The sequence below is a fragment of the Nuphar pumila genome, chromosome 15, assembly GCF_984573655.1.
Source record: "Nuphar pumila chromosome 15, dmNupPumi1.hap1.1, whole genome shotgun sequence".
NCBI classification, from domain to species: Eukaryota; Viridiplantae; Streptophyta; class Magnoliopsida; order Nymphaeales; family Nymphaeaceae; genus Nuphar; species Nuphar pumila.
The window spans coordinates 18,303,846-18,327,575 of NC_143263.1; the positions used below are offsets into that span (position 1 = coordinate 18,303,846).

Below are 23,730 nucleotides of genomic sequence, written 5' to 3' on the forward strand. Positions count from 1 at the left end.
TCTCAAAAGGGTATTTTGGTCACAAATTAATTTAGAGGAAACACCCTAATAAATAAATTGCTATTTTTAAAAATACCAAAACCCTTGAACTGTTTAAAATTAGATGAATAATTAATGAAAATAAAATGTAAGGAACTCTTGCAAAAATAAAAGCTAGGATTTTATAATGGATCCAAACTCTATACGAGTTTTACGAGATAAAATGAAGATTTCACTCTAACCTATTTGTGAATTTTTATATATTTATTAAAAATAAATTGTATTAACTATTTAGGTTAGGTTCAAACTATTTTATTTCTGTTATTATTAATTTTTCTTATTTATTTTATTGACTTTTGGTTTGGGACCGAACCGGACCCAAGCCGGGTCCGATCCGGACCCAACACCATTCACGCAATACGCAAACCCTAAATCCCCTCTTCCTTTTTTCTCACCCCAGCCGACACCCCCATTCTCCCCTTTCTCACTTCTGCAAATCCTCTTCCCACCACCGCCGAAGACCCTAGCGATGGCACCCGCCGGTGCCACCCTCAACGAAGCACCCATTGCCTGATAGGGCCACCTCCCTTTCCCTGTTTTCTCGAGGTATCTTCTCGGCCAAAAGCCACCCGCCGTGAAGCCTAGTTGTTGCAGAGCCCCTCTCCCTTCCAGGTGTTCTCGGGTTCGAGAACCACCAGCAGCCACCCATCCGGTTACAGTTGCCGTATTCTTCTCCTTTGTTTCCCTGAAGGCCACGGACGCCTCCATTTCTTTTCCTCCGCTTCTCGCCATCTTCCTATACACGGACATGCTGAAACAGGGTTTCCAGGGCAACAAGCTCACCTTCCCGCCCCTCATCCAAGCCTGGATCGTCCTATCCAGCCGGGAGGCTCGGGCTCCAGGTTCACGGCCCACGTCGTCGTCTCTGATGGTCGATGGGTACACCAGAAACGATGAGTTTTTTGCAGGTTCATGGAATGGCAATGGTCTCAGCTGTACAGGAAGCCCAAGCGGATAAGTTAAGATGCCATCAACAGCTTCTAAAACACAGATTTCTGCTGGTCAATCGGGTATGGAACTGTTGCCTTTGTCTGATAAGAACATTCTCAAAAAAAAAATGAAACAACAATCACCAGCCTTACTACAAAGCTAACATTCTCCAATTACAGAAAAGATAGACAAGATAAAGTTGTTATGACCTTTAATATTAAGTGGTCACCCCTTCTTTCAGTTTTAGAATAAGGGCCATACTTAGTGAAGTTCCACACACTGGAGTGATGCAGAGGTGCGGACTGGAGATGGTCCTAACCTTCTGCTTTTTGCATGGAGCAGCTGCTCTCAAGACTGAACCGTCTGTTTCTGTGATAATGCCAGAACACTAGATAATGGCCGTCTTTTCAGTTTAAGTATATATTAATATAGTATTATATATGTTTACTAGTTTGGCATGGGTTCCTTGTTTAGGTTCGTATTCTCAAAGGAATACTGATTTTCTTAAACAGAGTGCCTCGGATTTTGTGCCATCACAAGGGGTGATGCCTTGGACAGCGTGCAGATTGTGAAGTTACTCCAAGCGGCTGTCCAGTTTTGTTTGGAATTGTCATTGTGTTACTTGATTTTTGCCAATAGAGTTACCGATTTGCGTTTTAATTTTTGTCACTGAGAGCAAAATTAGATAAGTTGTTGTGTGTGCAGTTGTAGCACTTTCTCATTGTGAGAGGGACAATTAGATTGTATCGTGTAGCAGTTGGATCTCGAGTTATGATTTACTTTTTGTCGTATCGCAAAGGTAGGATTCCTAAACTAAAATTATAGAATGTAATTTCGGTTGTCACAATGCTAAAAAATATTTAGCATTATATTTGTATGTCAATATAGATGTGAGATTGCAGGTGCGTAACTGAGCAGTATAAGTGATGCTTAATGCTAAGTATCGCTTGTGGCTAGAAATGGCATGCAAAAGAAAAAAAGGAGAAAAATGCAAATGCAAAAACATGAAAATCGAGTAAATACCCGTGGTAAATAGGTGGTGCAAGCACATTTCACATTATGTACTTTCTTGGATGCAACACTTTCTTGCTTACACACCTACTTAGTCATGGATTTCTATGACAGTTAACAATTGTAGTTCAAAGATCATGTTGAGTACGATTTGAATGTTTGAAAATAGAAGTGATCTTATTTTTGTAATTTGAAACCATGTTTATCATGGTTTTAGTTAGCGGGATATTGAAGTGTGTTTGCTGCAAGTACATGTTTTTGCTTTGTAAAATGAATGATTGAGTGAATTGATATGTTTGACATGATTGTGTTAAATGCTTGCGTGAAATTATATTCGAATTAAGTATGCTCTGCATGCGAAAATTGTATCATGAAAGCATGTCTAAATTGAAGGTATTATGCTTGTGAATATGCACGCATTTTAGTGCATATCTTATTTGTGTCTGCAATTATGATGTGATGTATTTTGCACATGAAAATGTTGAATTATCTATGCATGCATAATAGCGCATGTGAGAGCATCTTGTATTAAGCATGTTGAGATCAAATCATGCATGAAAGCATGTTAGAAATGAATCATGCATATGAGCATGTATAGTTTAAATGATGCCATGATAGGATTATTCATGAAAGTGAATGCAATTTTGTTACGAAGATGCACAAGAGCATGTAAGTTTAAGTTATGCAAGTGGCATAGAGTTTTCAATTCATGTATGAGGGCATCAAAGAGTTATCTTGTGAGATTATAATGCTCGGTTTTGAGTCTTTTGACCAAGGATTTAATAATAAAGATAACCCCGGACCATGGGCCCAATTGAGGCATCATTGAAACTAGGCTCTCTGAGATGGTTGGGTCCGTCTCGATCTTTTGTCCTCGAGGGAGAAGGAAGGGTGGTACAAGCCTAGTAGGACATGTGTTTTTCGAGGGATGAAGGCGCCTCTTGTCCTTGTCCCACAGAGGTTAGGGGACATGTCTACCAATAATAAGTCTTAGGTGGTAGTACTACAACCCTGTAGAGTTAGGGATTTATGCCTGATTTTTCGCCGACAATGTTGGCTTGGCATAAGCCATGACTTGGGATCATGGGTCCGTTCTTCCAACTACTGCATTGAAGGGTTGAATCGCTCCGAAAAGAACCAGTTAAGTCATAGCAGGGCTAATAAAATACATAGAATAATAAATACTTCTATGGTTGTTTTTAAACATTTGATACTTCTTGTGGGTCGACTATGTTTTCGGTTTTGCCAGCCAGCCCATATATATCATTTTGGCCTCCAAGTCTGCCGACCCAAATTGGAACCCGATCCAATTTGCAACCCAATGCTAAAGGGGCAAACCAATCTTTTCACTAACAAAGAGGAGATGCTTCATTTATCGTACATCAACACAAGATCGACCGGCTGGTCGTGCTCTCCTCTTTAGGGTTTTAAGGGTTATATCAGATTCTATAAGAAAACGCTGCCAACGACTCCTCTGCGTTCGTGCCTACCAATCCATTGGGTTTATGCATCGTTGGTGGTTTCGATTCTTCGTTTTGGCATTTGAGATTCTTTTGTATTTTGGTTTCTTTGTTTCCAGATTGATGGAGTTCTTTTCTTACTCTATTAAGAATGATAATGGTGATGAGATTTGTACCTTTTTTTTCATCGTTATGAAGATTTAAGGGCGTTTATGCTTTTTTCTTGTTGTTTTTTTTCTTTTTCCAATAGGGATAAGGTGTTTTGATCTATAGGGGTTTTCTTTCTCTCATTTTGAGTATTTAATTGAATTTATTGAATCAGATGTATTGGGGTTTCAGGGTCCTTTGAATGATTCTATTTGGGGCTATTATCGTTTTAGGTTTGGTTTGTAATGTGGTTCTCCTAATGATGATGATGATGAATATGAAATTATTTGTTATGACCATTTGTATATGATTATGACATGCATTGCTACATTCTTTCTGAATCATTTTCAATTTTCTCTTATTTTCGTCTTCTACAATTCTTGCTTGTTTGAGTTTTTTAAGATGGATAGGGATGAAATAAAACTTAATCCAACACTCTAACTGAACCAAGTGCATGATGATGGATAATTTTTGTTTCTGATTATGTGGTCATTGATTTTGTTCTTTTTGAGAAACTTTACTTTTTTTATGGTTGATTCTTTTCATCATATGATGAGAACATAAAAATCTTAGGACACCTTCCTACACGGTTGGATTCAACAGTGGATGAGAAAAGAATTTTTATTTCTAATGATGAAAGAATCAATCAAGGAGCTTGATGCAAGTTGGTTGATTTTTGGTATTATTTTTTTTTATAAAAGGTTTCAAATATCCTTTTAGTTAGTAATTTTCTCTTTTGCAGCCCTTTTTTCTTTTTTTATTTTTGATTTGATATTTTTCACAACTTCAGAATTTGGAAAAATGTTTTTGTTTTTTCATGTCTATGCCTATGACTTTTGGGAGTTAAAAGGATTTATTTATCTTTAGGGAGGATTAGTCCGTGCACTTTCTACTTTTACATTCCATCTTGTTTTATATTGGATAATGAATGCCTTGTGGTCAAACGTGACACCATATACATAACGACATAGTTTTTTAAATTTGAGGTAATTGAACGTCCTATCTTGTCACTCACATTTACATTCCATCTTGTTGTAGATGGAATTATGATTGCCTTGTGGTCAAACACGACACCCTTTTCATAACAACATAGTTTTCTAAATTTGAGGTATTTGTACGTCTTGTCTTATCACTCACGTTTACATTCCATCTCGTTATAAGTGCAATTATGAATGCCTTGTTGTCAAACACGACACCATGTACCTAACTGAACATCATATCTTGTCACTCACATTTACATTCCAGCGTCTCCTCTTCGTTCGTGTCTACCAATCCCTTAGGTTTATGCATCGTGGGTGGTTTCGATTCTTCGTGTTGGCATTTGTGATTCTTTTGTGTTTTGGTTTCTTTGTTTGCGGATTGATGGGGTTCTTTTCTCATTCTCTCAAGATTCATAATGGTGATCAAATTTTTACCTATTTTTCATCGTTATGAACATTTAAGGGTGTTTATGTTTTTTCTTTGGTTTCTTTTTCTTTTTCCAACAAGGGTAAGGTGTTTTGATCTATAAGGGTTTGCTTTCTCTCATTTTGAGCATTTAATTGAATTTATTGAATCAGGTTTATTGGGGTTTAGGGTCCTTTGAATGATTCTATTTGTGGCTATTATTGTTTTGGGTTGGGTTTGTAATGTGGTTCTCCTGATGATGATGATGAATATGAAATTATTTGTTATGACCATTTGTATATGATTATGACATGCATTGCTACGTTCTTTCTGAATCATTTTCAATTCTCTTATTTTTGTCTTCTACAATTATTGCTTGTTTGAGTTTTTTTTTAAGATGGATAGGGATGAAATAAAACTTAATCCAACACTTGAACTGAAGCAAGTGCATTGTGATGGATAATTTTTGTTTCTGAATCTGTGGTCACTGATTTTGTTCTTTTTGAGAAACTTTACTTTTTTTTATGGTTGATTCTTTTCGTCATACGATGAGAACAGAAAAATCTTAGGACACCTTCCTACACGGTTGGATTCAACTGTGGATGAGAAAAGAATTTTCAATTCTGATGATGAAAGAATCAATGAAGTGTTTGATGCAAGTTGGTTTATTTTTGGTATTATTTTTTCTATAAAAGATTTCAATTATCCTTTTAGTTAGTAATTTTCTCTTTTGCAGCCCTTTTTTCTTTTTTGGTTTCTAATTTGATATTTTTCACGTCTTTAGAATCTGGAAAAATGTTTTTGTTTTTTCATGTCTATGCCTATGACTTTTGGGAGGTAAAAGGATTTATTTGTCCTTTACGGAGGATTAGTGCGTGCACTTTCTACGTTTACATTCCATGTTATTGTAAATGGAATTATTAATGCCTTGTGGTTAAATACGACACCATGTACATAACGACGTAGTTTTTTAAATTTGAGGTAATTGAACATCTTATCTTGTCACTCACGTTTACATTCCATTTTGTTGTAGTTGGAATTGTGATTGTCTTGTGATCAAACACGACACCATGTACATAACAAGATAGTTTTCTAAATTTGAGCTATCTGAACGTCCTATCTTGTCAGTCACGTTTATATTCCATCTTTTTATAAATGCAATTATGAATGCCTTGTGGTCAAACACGACACCATGTACATAACGACATAGTTTTTTAAATTTAAGGTAATTGAACATCCTGTCTTGTCAGTCACATTTACATTCCAGCGTCTCCTCTTCGTTCGTGTCTACCAATCCCTTGGGTTTATGCATGGTGGGTGGTTTCGATTCTTCGTGTTGGCGTTTGTGATTTTTTTGTGTTTTGGTTTCTTTGTTTGCAGATTGATGGGGTTCTTTTCTCATTCTCTCAAGATTCACAACGGTGATCAGATTTTTTCCTATTTTTCATCATTATGAAGAGTTAAGGGCGTTTATGTTTTTTCCATGCTTTCTTTTTCTTTTTTCAATAGGGATAAGGTGTTTTGATCTATAGGGGTTTTCTTTCTCTCATTTTGAGTATTTAATTGAATTTATTGAATCAGATTTATTGGGGTTTTGGGGTCCTTTGAATGATTCTATTTGGGGCTATTATCGTTTTGGGTTTGGTTTGTAATGTGGTTCTCCTGGTGGTGGTGGTGGTGGTGATGAAATTATTTCTTTTGACCATTTGTATATGATTATGACATGCATTGCTACGTTCTTTCTGAATCATTTTCAATTCTCTTATTTTGTCTTCTACAATTATTGTTTGTTTGAGTTTTTTTTAAAGATGGATATGGATGAAATAAAACTTAATCCAACACTTGAACTGAAGCAAGTGCATTGTGATGGATAATTTTTGTTTCTGAATTTGTGGTCACTGATTTTGTTCTTTTTGAGAAACTTTACTTTTTTTTATGGTTGATTCTTTTCATCATATGATGAGAACAGAAAAATCTCAGGACACCTTCCTACACGGTTGGATTCAACTGTGGATGAGAAAAGAATTTTCAATTCTGATGATGAAAGAATCAATGAAGTGTTTGATGCAAGTTGGTTTATTTTTGGTATTATTTTTTCTATAAAAGGTTTCAATTATCCTTTTAGTTAGTAATTTTCTCTTTTGCAGCCCTTTTTTCTTTTTTGGTTTCTAATTTGATATTTTTCACGTCTTTAGAATCTGGAAAAATGTTTTTGTTTTTTCATGTCTATGCCTATGACTTTTGGGAGTTAAAAGGATTTATTTGTCCTTTACGGAGGATTAGTGCGTGCACTTTCTACGTTTACATTCCATGTTATTGTAAATGGAATTATGAATGCCTTATGGTTAAATACAACACCATGTACATAATGACGCAGTTTTTTAAATTTGAGGTAATTGAACGTCTTATCTTGTCACTCACGTTTACATTCCATTTTGTTGTAGATGGAATTGTGATTGCCTTGTGATCAAACACGACACCATGTACATAACAAGATAGTTTTCTAAATTTGAGCTATCTGGACGTCTTATCTTGTCAGTCATGTTTACATTCCATCTTTTTATAAATGCAGTTATGAATGCCTTGTGGTCAAACACGACACCATGTACATAACGACATAGTTTTTTAAATTTAAGGTAATTGAACATCCTGTCTTGTCAGTCACATTTACATTCCAGCGTCTCCTCTTCGTTCGTGTCTACCAATCCCTTGGGTTTATGCATCGTGGGTGATTTCGATTCTTCGGGTTGGCGTTTATGATTTTTTTGTGTTTTGGTTTATTTGTTTGCGGATTGATTGGGTTCTTTTCTCATTCTCTCAGGATTCATAATGGTGATCAAATTTTTACCTATTTTTCATCGTTATGAAGAGTTATGGCGTTTATGTTTTTTCTTTGCTTTCTTTTTCTTTTTCCAACAAGGGTAAGGTGTTTTGATCTATAAGGGTTTGCTTTCTCTCATTTTGAGCATTTAATTGAATTTATTGAATCATGTTTATTGGGTTTTAGGGTCCTTTGAATGATTCTATTTGGGGCTATTATTGTTTTGGGTTGGGTTTGTAATGTGGTTCTCCTGATGATGATGATGAATATGAAATTATTTGTTATGACCATTTGTATATGATTATGACATGCATTGCTACGTTCTTTCTGAATCATTTTCAATTCTCTTATTTTTGTCTTCTACAATTATTGCTTGTTTGAGTTTTTTTTAAGATGGATAGGGATGAAATAAAACTTAATCCAACACTTGAACTGAAGCAAGTGCATTGTGATGGATAATTTTTGTTTCTGAATCTGTGGTACTGATTTTGTTCTTTTTGAGAAACTTTACTTTTTTTTTTATGGTTGATTCTTTTCATCATATGTTGAGAACAGAAAAATCTTAGGACACCTTCCTACACGGTTGGATTCAACTGTGGATGAGAAAAGAATTTTCATTTCTGATGATGAAAGAATCAAAGGAGTTTGATGCAAGTTGGTTGATTTTTGGTATTATTTTTTCTATAAAAGGTTTCAAATATAAATGCCTTGTGGTCAAACACGACACTATGTACATAACGACTTAGTTTTTTAAATTTAAGCTAACTGAACCTCCTATCTTGTCACTGACATTTACATTCTATCTTTCTAGATAAAATTATGAATGCCTTGTGGTCAAGCATGACATGTAAATAACCACATAGTTTTCTAAATTTAAGGATACTAAATGTCTTATGTTGTCACTCACATTTACATTGCATCTTGTTGTAGATGAAATTATGAGTGTCTTGTGGTCAAACACGACACCATGTATATAACGACATAATTTTTTTAAATTTGAGGTAACTAAACGTCCTATCTTGTCACTGACGTTTACATTTTATCTTGTTATATATGAAATTATGAACGCCTTGTGGTCAAGCATGATACCATGTACATAACAACATAGTATTTTAAATTTAAGGTAATTGAACGTTCTGTCTTGTCATTGATGTTTATGTTCCATCTTGTTGTAGATGGAATTATAAATGGGTTGTGGTCAAACACGACACCATGTACAGAACAACATTTTTTTAAATTTAAGGTAATTGAATGTTGTTTATAGTCACTCACGTTTATATTCCATATTGTTGTAGATGGAATTATAAATGCCTTGTGGTCAAACACGGCACCATCTACGTAACGACTTAGTTTTTTGAATTGGATGTACGTGAACGTCCTATCTTGTCACTCACGTTTACATTCCATCTTGTTATAAATACGATTATGCATGCTTGTGGTCAAACACGTCACCATGTATATAACAACGTAGTTTTCTAAATTTAGGGTTACTAAATGTCTTATGTTGACACTCACATTTACATTGCATCTTGTTGTAGATGAAATTATGAGTGTCTTGTGGTCAAACACGACATATTTGTTTTAAATTGGAGGTAACTAAATGTCCTATCTTGTCACTGACGTTTACATTCTATCTTGTTATAGATGAAATTATGAACGCCTTGTGGTCAAACATGATACCATGTACATAACAACATAGTTTTTTAAATTTAAGGTAACTGAACGTCCTGTCTTGTCACTCATGTTTATGTTCTGTCTTGTTGTAAATGAAATTATAAATGGGTTGTGGTCAAACACGACACAATGTACAAAACAACATTTTTTTAAATTTAAGGTAACTGAACGTTGTTTATAGTCACTCACGTTTATATTCCATATTGTTGTAGATGAAATTATAAATGCCTTGTGGTCAAACACGGCACCATCTACGTAACACCATAGTTTTTTAAATTTGATGTAACTGAACGTCCTATCTTGTCACTCACGTTTACATTCCATCTTGTTATAAATACAATTACGAATGCCTTGTGGTCAAATACGGCACCATGTATATAACAACGTAGTTTTCTAAATTTAGGGTTACTAAATGTCTTATGTTGTCACTCACATTTACATTGCATCTTGTTAACCCTTTGTTTCTATGTATGATATGAAAATAAAACCTCCATGCGATATGAAAGTTAATTAAGAAAGATGGTAAGAAAATGACCTTTTAAGACATGTGAGTTGGAAAAGACTCCAATATTTATGAATAAAATTCTTATGAAGAACATATGAAAAATCTGCAAGATGCATAACTAGCATACGAGTAACATTAATGTACAAAGATAAGCACAAAAATGCGAGAAAACTTTATAACACTATTCACCCTTTATTGTCAAGTGGAAGATGTTGGGTTGTGGCCATAAGGTAACCATTGACAGAGGCCACATCCAATGGGTACATGTTTCCCATTAGATAATCAAGTTATGCAAATAAGTAATTAAGATGCATAAGGGTGTGACTCTTGAGACGAAGGGACGTTTCTCCATAGGACATGACCATTCCGACCCCATTTTGGTTATTACATAAAGTCCTTCCAACGTGACGATTGATGACACCAGAAAAAGCTTCTAAACATAAAAAGGAAAGGGTTAGAGGCCGTGAGCATATTACCCGTCCTTGACAATTGATTGTGTAACAACACACACTGACTCGTGTTCCATCAGATACCTTCAATCCTCTCAAATTCTGATATGTTTCACAACATTGACACACTTCTCTACTTTAGAATGTTGAACTCTTGGGAACACAAGAGGACGACATGGAGAGAAATCTTTTGGTTAGAATCTTGGAAAGATAGAAACAATTATCTTGAGGCCATTAGCTTCTATGTCAACTTTGCACCCTTCATTGCTACAGGTTGCTTGCATGGTACTGTTTAGATAAGTGCGGATGTCACAATCTGGGTCCAGTAAAAGTAATGTCTTGCAACATGCATTTATGCATCTTATTTGGTATATTTTGCAACCAAAGATACATATGCACAGGAAGGGTTGTAGGGGAAGTTAATAAAGGCTTCAAATTACTTCAAGTTGAGAATTTTCCAGCTACTTAGGACAGCCTTTTCTTGTTTCCCCCATTGTTATGAACATGCAGTTTACTTTTTGTGGAGGCAGACAGAACATGGAACCTTCACAAGCCCTTCTAATATTAAATAATGTACCATATTACATAATAAAATATTAGAGAACACAACTTGGTCTGAAATGCACCAGCTAAACTATATGAAAGCAATAGAAGGGATAAATATTAGATAAAAACAAACATGATCTGATCTGGATTATTTAACTAGTACCAAATGCCCTGTTACTGCCTAATATAAAAAAAGAAATTCATCTCTCATTCTCAGTACACCAACCATACTTTTCTCTTCTTTCTATCTTTCTCGACAGTGCCTTGAATCACTAAAACCTTACGATGAAGAAATTGACACTCTCTCCCTCTCTCTGCTTCAACCCCAAAATGTGGTGAGGAATGGCCGAAAATAAAAGCGAGCTCCTCTTTTTCCCCACTTTGGTTTCTTTTCGTCTGATTCATTTGTGAAGCCTGCAAAAAAGTGAAAACCTTTACAGCCACCATTCATTTAAATGTTGATCTTATCTTGTAGTTGTCCTAATCTTATTTTTCTGCACTGCTGCCAATTACTTTTCCTTTCCTTGTGTAATTTTAATTCTTCGTGTCATACTGTGTTTGTTTTTGTCTGTTTGTATGTTTTGGTGTTTCCTTTTTTATTCTGCGGGCAAATATGGAGGAAAGTTGTGGAGAAGGATATTGCTGTTAAAGATGGAAAAAAGATTTGTGATTCCGAGATATAAGCTTCTTAGTATGCTAGTATTGCTTTCGGCAATTATGGTGTTTTATGAAGCCTCTTTGGCTTATTATTAGGATTGTGGTGTTTATTTTTTTCTTTTTTTTTAATCCATTCTTTCCCAACTGTTTTGGTTTTAGTTTTTTTCTATTTTTTTAAGGGTCTTATATCCTTTCATGAGGATAAAATAACACAATTTCTATTTTCTTTGACAATATCAATAACACTAAGTTGTCGCAGTCATGAGCTGGTCTACAAGGACCTATGTCACAAACTCTTCAACTAGGTGCAGCACCCGCGTCACACCCTCACCCGATGCGCTCAACCTGACCCTAGGTGCAGTCAACGCACTCAGGGTCATTTATATCAAACTTTTGAACTATATATATATATATATATAATTTTTTATATTTTTGCCGCACCTCGCACCCAAGTTTTTTGAAAGTGCCGCACCCCCACACCCGCACCCATGTGACATAGACAAGGACTATTCAATTGTTAAGATGTATCATAATACACCGTGGTATTATACAATTCTCTTTTTTTACATTTCATAAAACTTGAATGCCAGATTCAAACACATTAATGTAATAGTTTATAATCTCTTTCTTCCTACTATATATATATATATATATATATATATATATATATATATATATATGGGTAGCATGATACCATAGGGTGGTACATTGTTTTTATAGATTTAGACACTAAATGGTAGATCTATCCGTAGAGATGTGTTTAACATGATTTGTTTATGGTTTTATTATGTCTAATACGTCATAAGATTTTATTTTAAGAAAGTGAAAATCAATGGCTCGCAATTCATGAAAATAAAGGTGGTTTAGAAATGACATAAAACATTTTAGCACATGAAAATAATAAATAGGACATGTTAAATATGACCCGAAGGTTAGATTATTTGCATTTGAAGCTTAAATTTATGTAAATCAAGTGGGTACCACCATAGAAGCATCGTATATATATATATATATATATATATATATATATATATATATCGAGGCTTTGAAGAAAATGAAATCAAGGGCAGTTGGCCCAGATGGTATGCCTATCGAGGCTTGAAAATGCTTGGGTGAGAAACGTTTAGAATAATTTACAAATCTTTTCAACAAGATTTGACGGACAAATAAGATGCCTAATGAGTGGATGAATAGTACTTTGGTGCTTCTATATAAGAATAAGGTTGATATACAAGATTGCACAAACTATCGTGGTATAAAACTCATGAGTCATGCTATGAAACTTTGGGAGAGGGTGGTTGAGTATAGGTTGATGAAGGTTGTCATGATATCAGATAATCAATTTGGTTTTATGCCTGGAAGATCAACTATGGAAGCTATACATCTTTTTAAACAACTTATTGAGAGATATAGAGAGAGAGAAACAAATATTTGCGTATAGTTTTTATTGATTTGGAGAAGGCATACAATATAGTACCTAGGGAATTTCTTTGGTGGACAATGATGAAGAAAAGTGTTTCTCTCAAGTACTTTAGTATAATTAAAGATATGTACGAAAAAGTAATAACCAATGTCCGCACTTGTGGACGGATGACAACCAATTTTCCTATAACGGTTGGGTTACATCACGGATCTGCATTAAGCTCTTTCCTATTTGCTATAGTGATGGATGAGCTTATGAGATCAATTCAAGAAAATGTGCCATGGTGTATGTTGTTTGCTGATGATATTGTTTTGATTGATGAGTCTAGAGCTGAGGTTAATGCTAAGTTAGAATTATGGAGACAGACATTGGAAGCAAGATGTTTTAAGTTGAATAAGAGTAAGACAAAATATATGGAATGTCGGTTTAGTAAGCAACGGAGTAGTGATGGGAGTGTAGTGAAGCTTGGTGAGCAATAAATATCGGTGAATGACTGTTTCAAATATTTGGGATCTATCATTCAAAAGTATGGAGAAATTGATGAAGATGTAAAATATTTGGGATCTATCATTCAAAAGTATGGAGAAATTGATGAAGATGTAAATCATAGGATAAAGGTTGGGTGGATAAAATGAAAAAGTGCAACTGGAGTGTTGTGCGATCGTAGAATGCCATTACGGTTGAAGGAAAAGTTTTATAGGACGACAATTAGGCCCACTTTATTATATGGTACGGAATGTTGGGCTGCCACGAGACATCATATTAAAAAAATGAGTGTGCGTATGCTTAGTTGGATGTGTGAAAATACAATAAAAGATAAGATTCGAAAGGAGAAGATACGTAAGAAGGTAGGCGTTGCATCCATTGAAAATAAGATGAGCGAGAATCATTTACGGTGGTTTGAACATATTTAGTGAAGGCCTAATGATGCTCCATTTAGAAGGATGGAGAAATGAAAACATATATTAGTTAAAAGAAGTATGGGTAGGCCTAAGAAGACTTGGATGAAGATGTTAGGAAAGGATACAAGTGCTTTGAACCTCACCGAGAACATGGCATTGGATAGAAATGATGGGAGGAGGAGGATTCATGTGGAAGACCCAGAATGATTTTCTTTTTTGGTTCATATCATCGACCCCAATTGTTTTGGGATGAAGGCGGGATGGAAAGCATACCAACCCTACGCATTAAGTTTTTTTTATGGTTTTTTTTTCTAAATTCTGACCTGACAGGTGTTCAACATGATTGATTTACTAGGATCATACATTTTGAATGAACAAAAAGGCATTTGAAGACTCAAAAATTTATAAAAATTGTCAATGTTGATTTTGAACCTTATAAAAACCTATCCATGCACAAGAATCAAATGATCCAAGTGTCAATTTCTAGTAAATCAATCATATGTCCAATACATCTGTAAGGTTAGAATTTTGAAAAAAAACACTTACAGTCCCAGGCAATCTGATACCATCTGGTGGGGATGCAATCTGATACCATATATATATATATATGAGTCTCTGGTGTGGATGTGCGTGCCGTGTCAATGAGTTGAAACAAACAATATCTTATTGTGTGTTATTTTAAATCTAAGCTTATAGAAGTTTTCTAGTGATTAAAAAATCAACAATCTTAAATCTACTAATTTTCATTACTTAAAAAAGTATTTTTATGTTATAAAAAACATGATCCAAGGGTGAATCTCTAACAAATTAACTATGCTGAATAAATATGCAGGGAAGCAGATCAGGTCATGCTGAAAATCAGGGTTTTTGCTCATGCTGACATCGTGGCCATCCTACCCATATGCAAGGCCAGATTGAATCAAAACGACTTGCACCTGTGTTTCAACAACTCATTGATACTGTATGCACATCCACGTTAATTATCATGCTTGTTCAAAAAGAGAATGATATGAGTTATTCTAGTGAAAAATTGAAAAAAATAATTAAACTAGGTTAACTGTTTATCCAAACAGTAAAATCAGGTTTTCAGGGTTCCAAAAAACCGAGTTATAAAACTAAGTTTTCTGGAAACCATGTTTTAAAAGGACGGGTTTTGGGTGTCCCAACGCCCCAAAGAGAATACTTTTGACATCCAGCCTTCTTAGATGGCACTTAAAAGGCATGTTCTGCAAAATGACCATGCACTAACGTTTACAGAGAGAGAGAGAGAGAGAGAGAGAGAGAGAGAGAGAGAGAGAGAGAGAGAGTTACAGTATATATAACAGGTAACAAATGTAGCTATTTAACATAGAAACCGTGAAACATTTTACTTACAACATAGAATTACAGTATATATAAAAGGCAACAAATAAAGCTGTTTAACATAGAGACCCTGATGCATTTTACTTAGAACATAGAATTACAAATCAAGGCAATATATTAAAAAGCCAAACTTCCCCATAAGATATTCCGGAAAAGCTTTGCTCTTGGACAATTAATTTTCTTTCTTAGGTGTCTTTGTTTACGAGTTTGGGACTTATTTTAGGTAGCACCGCATCAGATATCTTGTCAAGGGCTTCTTGAAAGCACCCTGTGAGCGCTTCTGTATCTATGAATCCCTGCTCTCCTCCCACTACCACCCTTAGCTTACCCATGTAACTCAGCATTGTGATTGTCAGGCTCTGCACACAATCCATACTTCATCAGGAAACATAATGAAAGGCAAATTATAGAACATGACACAACCATTACTAAAGGGTTACACTTACAGTTCTGCAGATTTCCATCCTTTAAAAAAAAAAGAGAACCTCTTATCTTCAAAAATATCCTATTTCTTATTATTTTCATTTTTTTTGAAGAAACATCATTTTCAAGCTTAGCTGCGCGCGTGCGCACACACACGCACACACACACAGACAATCCTTGTATGTCACAGGGATACACCCTTTTAATTTGGCCCTGTATCTAGTGGCATGACACTTGACTGTCACGATTTACGTCCGTGCCTTTGTGACATATACACACACACAGAGGCCTACTAACCTGTGGTACACGTGTCACCATGAAATAGAAGCTCTTGACTGGACGGTCCGCCAACAATATTTTCTCCATTGGACCAATAATGTTGGAAATAGTCATGCTAGAGTTTTCTAGTGTTGAATGGATGTACTGAGCTGCTGCCTAGCTATGGCACAAGGAGATAAGCTATGAATTAGGCAATGAGGCATCTTATGTGAAGGAGCAAAATTCATAAACTCTAATTCTCCTTTCTATCATGCTCAACAGATTGGACGTGACCTTCAACATGCAGTGTTAAGTTTAACTGAATTGGACTCATGATTAACATGGGTTTTCAAAGTATGAAGCTCACCTCAGGGCCTCTTAGCTTCCTTATCACCTCTAAGAGCCTTCCAGTTAGATGGACACCTAGAGAGCTCTTCTTTCTTCTAATCAGTTCTTGTGCTTTGAAGACATAATCTATTGGGTTCACCTTCTCGATGCGCTTGCAAGCTGGGAGAGGTACATGTATGAACCCAAACTGGTTTCCCCATGGCGATTCCGAGCCATCTCTGCTTATATCCTCCAATGTCAGGCGCTGGGAGATAGTTCTTGTGTTTATAAGCACCAGTGCAGTTGTCTGTGCCTTCTCTGAGCTCTCACTCATGCGGTGCATGTATAATTGGATGCCATAGAAGATTGTCCCTGTGATTACATCGTTCACAGTCTGGCATGAAAAAGATGAAACAAATCAATTAAGAATAACAAAAACATTAATACAAAGCATACTGTATTTTTTTATTGTTTAATATAACTCTGACATTCGCTTTAAATCAGTTATATGGTTGAAATATGAAATTTAAATTGCGTATATAAGATAGAGGAAATGAAAGTATTTTCCATCTTATGATTGTGAAGGTGACAATTAATTTTCCTCGTATATAAAAAGATAAGCTTGGACAAAACAGGCTGTTTGGTTTTCCATTGAGCACAAGATACCCTTGAAAAGATTTAACCAAAAACATATGTTAATTCTAAAATTTGTTTTGAGGCATGGTTCTGTGTTTGGAGGAGAAAACTTTATAAGTGTTAGCCCCTTTGATGGGGCAGTACACTAGGGCCTCCCTTTTTAATAGGGGGCAGCTACTACGTGGTTCTACCTCAAACGCTGGATCTGCTTCCATATGTTTTGGATCATTCTTTACCCAAAAAATATGAGTTGGATATATATAATGGTCTTGCCAACACATTGTTGGTCAGACCAGTAGATCTCCAGGAGTGATATGAGTTGGATATAATATGAGTTGGATACAATTTCTAGAATTTGTAATTAGTGTAAACTAGCATTTTTTTTTTGTAAATTTCAAAATTTACAGAAAATCTAAGCAGATTTTGGTTTTGGCGAATTATCATTTCTTTGTCTTACAAAGAAGAAACGGATTTCAATTAGGGACATTACCTCGTTCCATCTAAGGTCTCATCTTTTCAATAATATCAAATTTAGAGGTAAGGTTTCATAAAAAGTGGCAGGTACGGTACATCTATTAGACAACAATGGGAAACGTGTAAATTTGTGTGAAGTTCGATTTTACATATTATTGCCTTTTTCTTGACAGTCAGAAAAGATGAGTGAAGGGTAAGTTTGTCATTCAAAAGTAGTTAACTCAGGTTAAGCGGGTGAAGGTAGGTCTTGGAAGGTCACCATTTGTCAATTGCCACAGAAAACCAGGCCTTTGCCAAGATTTAATATTTTAAAAAAAGGAAGTCTGCTTTTGGAATTATGGAAAAAGGCAGGTTCGTAAATGAAAATTCCTTTCTATTAATTACATGGATCCATAGAGAAGAACTAATAAAACAAAAAATGACAAAGAAAAAGTTTATTTATGCATAGATGGGAGAAATTAAGCCAAGAAATAGGGGAAGTAGGAGAAAAGAAAAAATAAGACTTACTGCCTTTAGTTCTTCTTTAACTTTTCGAATTTCCTCTAGTGAAAATACAACTGAAGAGATGGAGATTGGTCTAAATTCAACCCCAGGAGTCCCTGACCTGATAGGAGTCTTGGAATCTACAAGCCAACTACTCTTTAAAAGGCTCCAACCAAAGTCCAGAATAGTGAACCAAAGTGGCGAGATGTGCCTCCATATGGTCTCACTTTTACCTTTAGAATGGTGTTGCTGAGAGGAAACATTTGAAGACGGGAACGTCAAAGGCCGAGAAGGATCATCCGCTCTTCGCATGCTCGAAAACAGTGCTGTCATCAATGAAAAGCCATCTCCAATTGCATGGTGAAGCTTGAATACAACAGTATTCACTGCACTAGGAGTGCAGTACTTGAACAAATGGACCTCCCATAGGGGTTTGGTTTGGGAGAATTCTTCCATGACTATATCTGAGAGATATCCTTGCAGATGTTTCTCATATTCTTCAGGTGACAAACCAAGTGGAAAAGTTGGGACCTTGAAATGATCCTTAAGGTTGACCTTGACTCGCTTCCAATGTTTCACACCCTCTTCATCTTTGACCTATAACCATGGGAAGATTTTGATGCTAAAAGGTTGATAAAAAAAATTAAATGTCCTAAAATTTTCTACACAAAAGTCATAGAATTATGTCTATGGTAGGTTCGATTAGGATAACAAGTTTAGAAACATTGATGGATGGGGACCAGTAATTAGTTGTTCACATTGATGAAGGCAAATAAATTTATGAGCACACAAATACTACACAACCATAATGATAACCATTCTTCAGCTTTACCAAGCTGGAAATTCCCCTTGGAATTTAAAAAATTGAATTTTAGATTTTACCATAAATAGAATATTGCCTAGTTTATTTATGTATGTATGTATGACTTACAGTAGATGGGGACATTTATGAGTTGTGCCTTGGATCAATAGCGTGTTGAAATACACAAGTGCCAAAGTTTTTATTTCAAGGGCAAGGGGTAAGCCTAGATAGTTTTAGGCTGTCAGGACAGCGACCATAAATATGGCAGGCAGAGCCAACGCGGTTAGGTCTCTGATCCAGTGGGCAGTTTCTCCGTATAAATATCAAAAAAGAAATTGACAAAATCTATCAAGTGTCAAACATGAGCAAAGGTAGGTTCCCTGAGAAGATGAGAAAGTGCATCTCTGATAAGGATGTGAACAGATGAATATCAGGCAGAGTATGGCTCCTAATAATTAGACTCAGACTGGTGTTTGGTATTTTGCCCCCACCTGAGTTTGAATTCTTTTATATTTATACGTCCTGAAAATTTCGAAACAGGCCCAGTTAGCCCTTGCATTGATATCTCTTTATGAAAACTGATAGAGACTCAGGCTAAGCCTGTGTCTAATCTGGCCCGAGTCAGAAAACCCAGCATCCCTGAGAGGACATTTTCATTGCGGGGTCCCCACGTCGAACGAGTTCATCCAGGATGCAAGTTATAAATGGGTCGCGGAACGTGGGCCCGCCGCCAATGGCCGAGATGAGTGCATCCCAGCGGTTCAAACGCACTCTCAGATAAGATGCAGAACCGGCCCTATCAAGATCTTGGCCTTCTCCTATTTTGCTCTAACCTCCACAACAATTTTTCAGTTTGTAATGTGAGAGGAGTGCATTTGGCATCACATGAAGGATGACCAAGTTCATGAAATCCAGTGTTTCTGTTACTGGAAGCAGAAGATTTCATGAACTTGATATACCTCTAGAGTACCCATCAAACAAAATCTCTCTCTCTCTCTCTCTCTCTCTCTCTCTATATATATATATATATATATATATATATATATATATATATATATATATACACACACACACATTCTTCTTCCGGAGTAACTTCACCAACATCAGAAAAGAATTAGGAAAAAAGAAAAAAGAACAAATAACACAGTGAAGAGATTCAGCTTACCATGATGGAGGAGAAGCGGTTGTTAAGAGGCAAGAACTCATTCTTGAGAAGCTCAATGCCTTGCGCTTCATCAACTGGGCTCTCGAGCTCAAAAACAGCAAGAATGTAAACAGAGAGTGTGGAGCTATTGAAGAACTGACCGGTGGGGCTAACAGGCGTGCACTCGTCATTCTCTCCTCCTTTTGCTGATCCCATTGGGCTTGGCTTTTTTCTGCTGTTCAATGAGGCTACTTTTTTTTTCTTGAATGGACATGTTTCTTTTGCAGTTTTCTCCGACTTTATAAGTCACTGCATCATGAACTGGGGGGCTTCAGTGCAGTTATAAAATGACATAAAAAATAAATATGAAAGCAGGTAAGGGTAGATGGCATTAATATTTTTTAGTACATTTGCAGATGCACCACAGGGAACTCATTAATGGTCACCTTATTATGCTAACTATAGCAGTCAAGGGCGTAGTTAGGGGGGGGGCAGTCCTTTTTTGTTTTTTTTTTAAAAGCCCAGTCCTAGCCCAGCCCTGATTCCATATGAAATAGATTTTTATCCATTTTTGTAGCCCAGTCCAGTTCTAGCCCAACCCTGACTACAGCAAATAATTTGATTTGTCCATATGAAATAGATTTTTATTAATAATTGTAGCCATTTTTTATTTTATCTCAAAAAATTTTTTCGGGGACGCTGCCCACGAACCCCCAACTATCGCACAAATATATTTCTTTTTCATACACCCCTGTTTGCCCCCCCCCCTCACATGAATCCTAACTACGCCCCTGATAGCAGTCACTATACTAGAATTACCGCCCAGGAAGAGCATTACGCTCTCCCTTGCAGAGGACCGTTGGCGTGAGATCTGGATGACACCCTTGCAGAGACGCTGGCCTCATCCCCTCAATCCAGCACTTCCTATTTGTGATTATTTCCCCCCGGGCAGAGACTCTCGTCCTTATCCTCCCCATCCTAATCTTTTGTATATATAACCGTGAGAGGCTCTAGCTCATCATCATCTTTTGAAAAAATAAAAGAGACTCTTTTCACCATGGATGTAGGCTTCCATAGCCAAACCATGTAACTTCTCCTCATTTGCGATACATCTTGCTGTTTAACATGGTATCAGAGAAGGATGCGACATGATCGCCCCTCTCACCCGTTTCCGACCATGAGCAACACCGACAACATTGAAGGACAGCATGACGACACCATTGCCAATACCTCCACACAAGAGCAGAACCCCACCCTCAGGATCACCACGACGCTACTCAACGGGACCAACTACCTAGCATGGTCGAAGGCTTCCATGCTATACCTGAGTGGGAAAGGTAAGCTTGGATTCATCAACGGGAAAAACCCTGCCCCTACCAGAGAGGACGTCACATACGACGAATGGGAATCGGGAAACCATCTCGTCATGTCATGGCTCCTAAACTCCATGGAGCCAAGACTGGACGAGGGTTTCTTATTTCATGACACAACCCAAGAACTATGAGAATCTCTATCGGAGGTATACAGACAACAAAATAACATGGCGCGAGTATATCAACTCCAACAACAGATCTCAAAACTCCAAATGGGTTATAAGCCCTTCCACGAATACGTGGGCAAATTGTGCGAAATGATGAACGAGTTGAGCCAATACCGGCCCATCACGACCGACGTGACTGTGCTCAAACGCCAAGATGATGAAGACAAGGTCTTCAAGCTCCTCACAGGACTGCACGAAAGCTATGACGGCCTACGGAGCCAGTCGTGATGTCGAACACTCCCGTATCATTCAACAATGTATGCACCATCATACAACGCGAAGAGACCAGACAACATGCAATGGGGACACAAACTAAAAGCAACGACAACAACACCCACGAGAAATCGGCATTCACCGCGCAAAATGCCATGGAACCCATCCACAATCCAGGAAAGAGCTCATATGAAAAAAACCGCAACAGGGAACGCACCAGGCCTAAATGCACTCACTGCAACAAACTTGGGCACTCCAAAGACCAATGTTGGGAAATCGTCGGAAGGCCCGACCACCCAAACAACCAGACCCACAAAAAATCTACAACACCCGAGATTTGTTTGGACGACCTTGCCAAACTCATCAAACAACTCAGCCAGGCAAACCTAGCTGTAAGGACTGCGACAGACGGTAAAGTCGAACCCTCAGGTATGACTCCTATCGCTCTTGCTGTTAGTTCTCTTCAAGACAGATGGCTCATGGATTCCAGTGCCATGGACCACATGACAGGCCGTCATGAATGGATTGAATCAGTCCGCGAAACGCTACTCAGTTCGATGTGTATAGTTGACGGTACTCTCGTACCCGTCCAAGGCAAGGGAACCCAAACTTTCTTACAAAACGCAACTACCTCCGATGTTCTTTGTATCCCCAAGTTCCCGACCAACCTTATATCCGTCAGTAAAATCACCAAATATCACGGATGCAACGTAATATTTTCCGCTAAAGAAGTGATTTTTTCAGGACATCAAGATGATGAAAACAATTGGTAGAGGAACGAAACTCAACGAACTCTACGTGTTGGACAAAAAAACCAAGGCAATGTTAGCAAATAAAAGGCTGGATGAAAATAAGTTGTGGCACTACCGTCTAGGCCATCCCTTCGATCGAGTCCTAAAGGCGCTCCTTCCAGATTCGACAACAGACCCACACACACCTTGCGATGCATGCCAATACGCAAAACAAGCAGGGTTGCCGTTTGAAGCTTTCGAAGACCGACACAAAAACATTTTTGAGCTGGTCCACTCAGACGTCTGGGGACCGGCCCCAACCATCTCTCATTCTGGTTTTAAATACTTTGTTACTTTGATCGATGACTGTTTAAGAGCCACATGGATTTACTTCTTACAAAATAAAAATGAGGTTCTTAATATGTTAAAAGACTTTTGTAATATGGTGATTAGACAATTCGGCACCCACGTCAAGACCCTCCGATCAAATTACGGAGGAGAATACACCAACGATGAGTTTAAAGAATACCTCAGTCAACAATGCATCTTACCTCAGAACACATGCGCTGACACACCCCAACAGAATGGAGTCGCCGAGCGCAAAAATCAACACTTATTGAACGTCGCAAGAGCTCTCTCATGTTCCAAACCAACGTCCCCAAACAATTCTGGTATGATGCCTTGGCTGTCGCATGCTACACCATAAACAAGCTACCCAGCAGAAACATCGGAGACACGAGCCCCATACACATATTGCGAGGAAAGCCCCTATTCATCGCTTATCTAAGAGTCTTCGGATGCACATGCTACGTTCACCTACAAAGTAAAGACATGGACAAATTGGACAAACGGGCCATCAAATGCATATTTTTGGGTTACTCTATCAAAAAAGGGTACAAATGCTTCGACCCGCAACAAAACAAGCTCCACATTTCCCGCGATGTGCAATTCTTTGAGCATGAGCCATTCTTTCAGAGCACCAACTCGGCCGAATCGGAGCAGGAACCTGAGGGGGAGCCCACCAACATCAATACCCAGGTCCCTGAAAACCTCGTCCTACCAAACATACACAACTATGAATCCCACTCATACGCTCACATTCAACAACACTCGCCACCATCCGATGTTTCAGCTACACCTATCACTCAGACAACTCAGCCCGCCGTGGAACCCGAGCCTACTAGAAGATCAACCCGTACCACTCAGATTTCAACGCGCCTACAAGACTACTACACCTACCTCACCTCCAACACTACCCCCAAATCCACTCATCACCCCATTGAAAAATACATATCCTTCCAAAAGATGTCCACCCAGTACCTAACTTTTCTGGCCGCCACCTACTCCCAGACAGAACCAACTTCATTTCAAGAGACCGACTCTCAAC

General features: G+C 37.3%; 1 protein-coding gene, 1 long non-coding RNA gene and 9 other non-coding genes across 11 annotated transcripts; 10 read left to right on the forward strand and 1 right to left on the reverse strand.

Annotated features, from left to right (window-relative positions):
- Positions 1 to 451: 451 nt before the first annotated feature.
- LOC149814681 (uncharacterized) lies at positions 452 to 14,999 on the forward strand. Its single transcript, XR_016428007.1, has 2 exons — positions 452 to 1,049; positions 14,783 to 14,999. It is a non-coding gene; the product is annotated as an uncharacterized LOC149814681 (long non-coding RNA).
- LOC149814682 (small nucleolar RNA snoR31/Z110/Z27) lies at positions 4,129 to 4,225 on the forward strand. Its single transcript, XR_016428156.1, has one exon. It is a non-coding gene; the product is annotated as a small nucleolar RNA snoR31/Z110/Z27 (small nucleolar RNA).
- On the forward strand, positions 5,228 to 5,314 carry LOC149814683 (small nucleolar RNA R32/R81/Z41). The gene has a single exon (XR_016428160.1). It is a non-coding gene; the product is annotated as a small nucleolar RNA R32/R81/Z41 (small nucleolar RNA).
- On the forward strand, positions 5,372 to 5,455 carry LOC149814684 (small nucleolar RNA snoR31). Its single transcript, XR_016428166.1, has one exon. It is a non-coding gene; the product is annotated as a small nucleolar RNA snoR31 (small nucleolar RNA).
- LOC149814685 (small nucleolar RNA snoR31/Z110/Z27) lies at positions 5,511 to 5,607 on the forward strand. Its single transcript, XR_016428153.1, has one exon. It is a non-coding gene; the product is annotated as a small nucleolar RNA snoR31/Z110/Z27 (small nucleolar RNA).
- Positions 6,783 to 6,866, forward strand: LOC149814686 (small nucleolar RNA snoR31). Its single transcript, XR_016428169.1, has one exon. It is a non-coding gene; the product is annotated as a small nucleolar RNA snoR31 (small nucleolar RNA).
- On the forward strand, positions 6,922 to 7,018 carry LOC149814687 (small nucleolar RNA snoR31/Z110/Z27). Its single transcript, XR_016428152.1, has one exon. It is a non-coding gene; the product is annotated as a small nucleolar RNA snoR31/Z110/Z27 (small nucleolar RNA).
- LOC149814688 (small nucleolar RNA R32/R81/Z41) lies at positions 8,046 to 8,132 on the forward strand. The gene has a single exon (XR_016428161.1). It is a non-coding gene; the product is annotated as a small nucleolar RNA R32/R81/Z41 (small nucleolar RNA).
- On the forward strand, positions 8,189 to 8,272 carry LOC149814689 (small nucleolar RNA snoR31). The gene has a single exon (XR_016428167.1). It is a non-coding gene; the product is annotated as a small nucleolar RNA snoR31 (small nucleolar RNA).
- LOC149814690 (small nucleolar RNA snoR31/Z110/Z27) lies at positions 8,329 to 8,425 on the forward strand. The gene has a single exon (XR_016428155.1). It is a non-coding gene; the product is annotated as a small nucleolar RNA snoR31/Z110/Z27 (small nucleolar RNA).
- Positions 15,000 to 15,497: 498 nt separating the features above from the next.
- Positions 15,498 to 20,075, reverse strand: LOC149814691 (wax ester synthase/diacylglycerol acyltransferase 4-like). Its single transcript, XM_089990414.1, has 5 exons — positions 19,881 to 20,075; positions 17,938 to 18,510; positions 16,361 to 16,714; positions 16,033 to 16,170; positions 15,498 to 15,671 (listed from the first exon to the last, which is right to left on the reverse strand). The coding sequence occupies exons 1-5, from the start codon at positions 20,073 to 20,075 to the stop codon at positions 15,498 to 15,500; spliced, it is 1,434 nt and encodes a 477-aa protein (XP_089846540.1).
- Positions 20,076 to 23,730: the final 3,655 nt, after the last annotated feature.

What these genes read in the sequence shown, in the direction of transcription:
- LOC149814691 (XM_089990414.1), bottom strand. Translation starts at nt 20,075, where the DNA reads ATGGGATCAGCAAAAGGAGGAGAGAATGACGAGTGCACGCCTGTTAGC. An exon ending in TTAAAGAAGAACTAAAGGCA is followed by an intron (nt 16,715 to 17,937) that starts GTAAGTCTTATT and finishes TTTTCATGCCAG; the next exon opens with ACTGTGAACGATGTAATCAC. An exon ending in GGAAGCTAAGAGGCCCTGAG is followed by an intron (nt 16,171 to 16,360) that starts GTGAGCTTCATA and finishes TGCCATAGCTAG; the next exon opens with GCAGCAGCTCAGTACATCCA.